The sequence below is a fragment of the Dipodomys ordii genome, unplaced genomic scaffold, assembly GCF_000151885.1.
Source record: "Dipodomys ordii isolate 6190 unplaced genomic scaffold, Dord_2.0 Scaffold33, whole genome shotgun sequence".
Classification (NCBI taxonomy): Eukaryota; Metazoa; Chordata; class Mammalia; order Rodentia; family Heteromyidae; genus Dipodomys; species Dipodomys ordii.
In genome coordinates, this window is record NW_012267249.1 from 3,162,819 (window position 1) to 3,165,239 (window position 2,421).

General features: G+C 39.0%; 1 protein-coding gene across 1 annotated transcript in view; it reads right to left on the reverse strand.

The window, feature by feature from the left end:
- The window catches only part of Scmh1 (sex comb on midleg homolog 1 (Drosophila)), an 85,190-nt gene that overhangs the window by 66,869 nt on the left and 15,900 nt on the right, over nucleotides 1–2,421 (reverse strand). The window contains exon 5 of the mRNA XM_013017027.1: nucleotides 245–315. Coding sequence (XP_012872481.1) covers nucleotides 245–315 — 71 coding nt within the window. The remainder of the gene's footprint in view (nucleotides 1–244; nucleotides 316–2,421) is intronic.

The window sequence follows — 2,421 nt, forward strand, 5'->3', positions numbered from 1 at the left end:
CTTTTTTCTTTTTGCTTATGTGGTGCTGAGGAATCGAACCCAGGGCCTCGAGCATGCAAGGCAAGCGCTCTACCACTGAGCCACCTTCCCAGCCCTCATATTTTACTTCTTGAGTCCTCCTATAGTGTTTATTCTAGGACACTCAAATGAGAAGCTAAAAGGCTCTCATATCATATTTTTGATTTTTTAAGAATCAAGAATAAACCCTTTTTGTTTCCCACTAATGATGTTGAAAAATAATTACCTGCTTGAAGCAATGGACAGGTGCTGGGACTGAACATGTTTCTTTTAGGTATTTGTCCCAGGTAAAATGACCTGTAAAGAAAATAGAAATCTCTATCACTGTCAACTTTAAAAAGAAACATGCTTTTGGGTAATCTACACTAAACACTAATCCATCTGCAAACTGTTTTGAGCATAAGAAAACTATTTTTTTCCTATTTGGGCTAAAAGCTATATTAGGAAGGAGAATCTGGGTGACCTGAGTGGATATTTTAGAATAATATTTTGAAATCAAATACTCAAGATGACCTAAAGTATTCTTAATATTAGTTCCTAAAATGATCCAAAATGTCAGAGTAAGGCATACTAGTATCTCAAAGTACCAGGAAGCTAATGGAAAACAGAAGAAACAGAAAGTGAGTAGGGAGATTCCTTTTGAACAACTTGACTCCTGAAGAGACTCCTTGCTGTCAAATGACAGCTTTTGACATCCTGTATAGTTGGCTCCTACTAGCTGAGCTTAAGATGAATGAAGGAAAAGCTATCTAGAGACATGAAGTGAGAGGATTTGAGGAGAGGGGAAGCCAGATGTGAGATTATACTTGAGCCCTTACTCTTAAAACTGGCTTTCTCTCACCTACTCCCACACCATTTCCCTTTCAGTCATAACAGCATTGCTCTGAGGTATGAAATGACAAAGATCTCATAATCTAGAGAAAAGAAGGACCTGGGAAGTGTTTCTGATAACAGTAAACAGGAACAAATTGAGGAGTTTACCAAATCTTTTAGCCTCTTGAAGTTATGTTAGTCTCTCAATGTTTATAGAACACATTTTAGAGAATTAATATTTAAGATAACACTATGCTGGGGCCAGGAAAATATGTTAAGGGATAGACTGCTGTTAAATGCAGATCTCAATGGACCAAATTCTTTAAAAATTAAACCAATTAGTAATCTCCCCCTAATACCCACCTAGAGGTGACCCCATGATGGAGCAGGGAAGGTCCCAGAGACTCTCACAAGCTAAAACACTGTAGCAAACCAGCATTTCTTGAAGTTTCCTCTGTAGTGGAGCAGCACAGGGCCCCTTTGGACCATACGAAAAGCACTAGATGCTGGGAATAAAAATGAGTCACTGAATGATTAAATCTAAATCACTCCAAAGATGATGCTAAGACTTTACATTCTACTGACTTTATAGCTCCTGTTTTATTTTTTTTTTTTGGGTCCGGTCGTGGGGCTTGAACTCTGGGCCTGGGCGCTATCCCTCAGCTCTTCAGCTCAAGGCTAGCGCTCTACCACTTGAGCCACAGCGCCACTTCCGGCTTTTTTCTTTTTGTTTATGTGGTGCTGAGGAATCGAACCCAGGGCCTCATGCATGCAAGGCAAGAGCTCTACCACTGAGCCACCTTCCCAGCCCATAGCTCCTGTTTGAAAGCTGAATCCTTTCCCATATTCCTCAACTAAGACAAATAGATTTGGCCAGGAACCAGTCAGTTGTGAAACATTTAATAAGATATTCAATGACCAGTCATCTTGACCAGATAGTTCATAGGGTAAATGATTCTGGAGAGAAGATTTAAAGCAGTTATCAGAATTTAATAAAGATTTTGCTCTTATCTGAGAGAATCCTAAATCAAGGACTGAATATATTTCATTACTGTTTGCTATGAGAATAAAGAAAACATCATAAATTATTTCTCCATCTTTACAAATAAAAAATTAAATCAAATAGTAAGTCTTGGATTTCACTGGACTGAGACTCTTAAACTGTAGCATCTAGAGCAGCAAGCCCAGAATTTCCTGTGCTGATTGAAATGTTCTATATCTGTGCTATACAATAAGGTACTAGCCACATGCAAATACTGAACATTGAAATGTAACTAATGTAAGGAAGTAAGCTTTAATTTTTACTTAATTTTAACTAATTGCCTACATGTGTCTGACAGCTAATAGATTTATCTTCACAGATTCACAGGATTGGTCAGTCCAAGGTAATTGCTAGCATTAGCATGAGTTCTAACCAAATTTACCCAAGAGACTTTGGTCTTAAGAATTATGGCAAGCCGGGCGCTGGTGGCTCACGCCTGTAATCCTAGCTACTCAGGAGGCTGAGATCTGAGGATCGCGGTTCAAAGCCAGCCTGGGCAGAAGAGACCATGAGACTCCTATCTCCAATAAACCACCAGAAAACCAGAA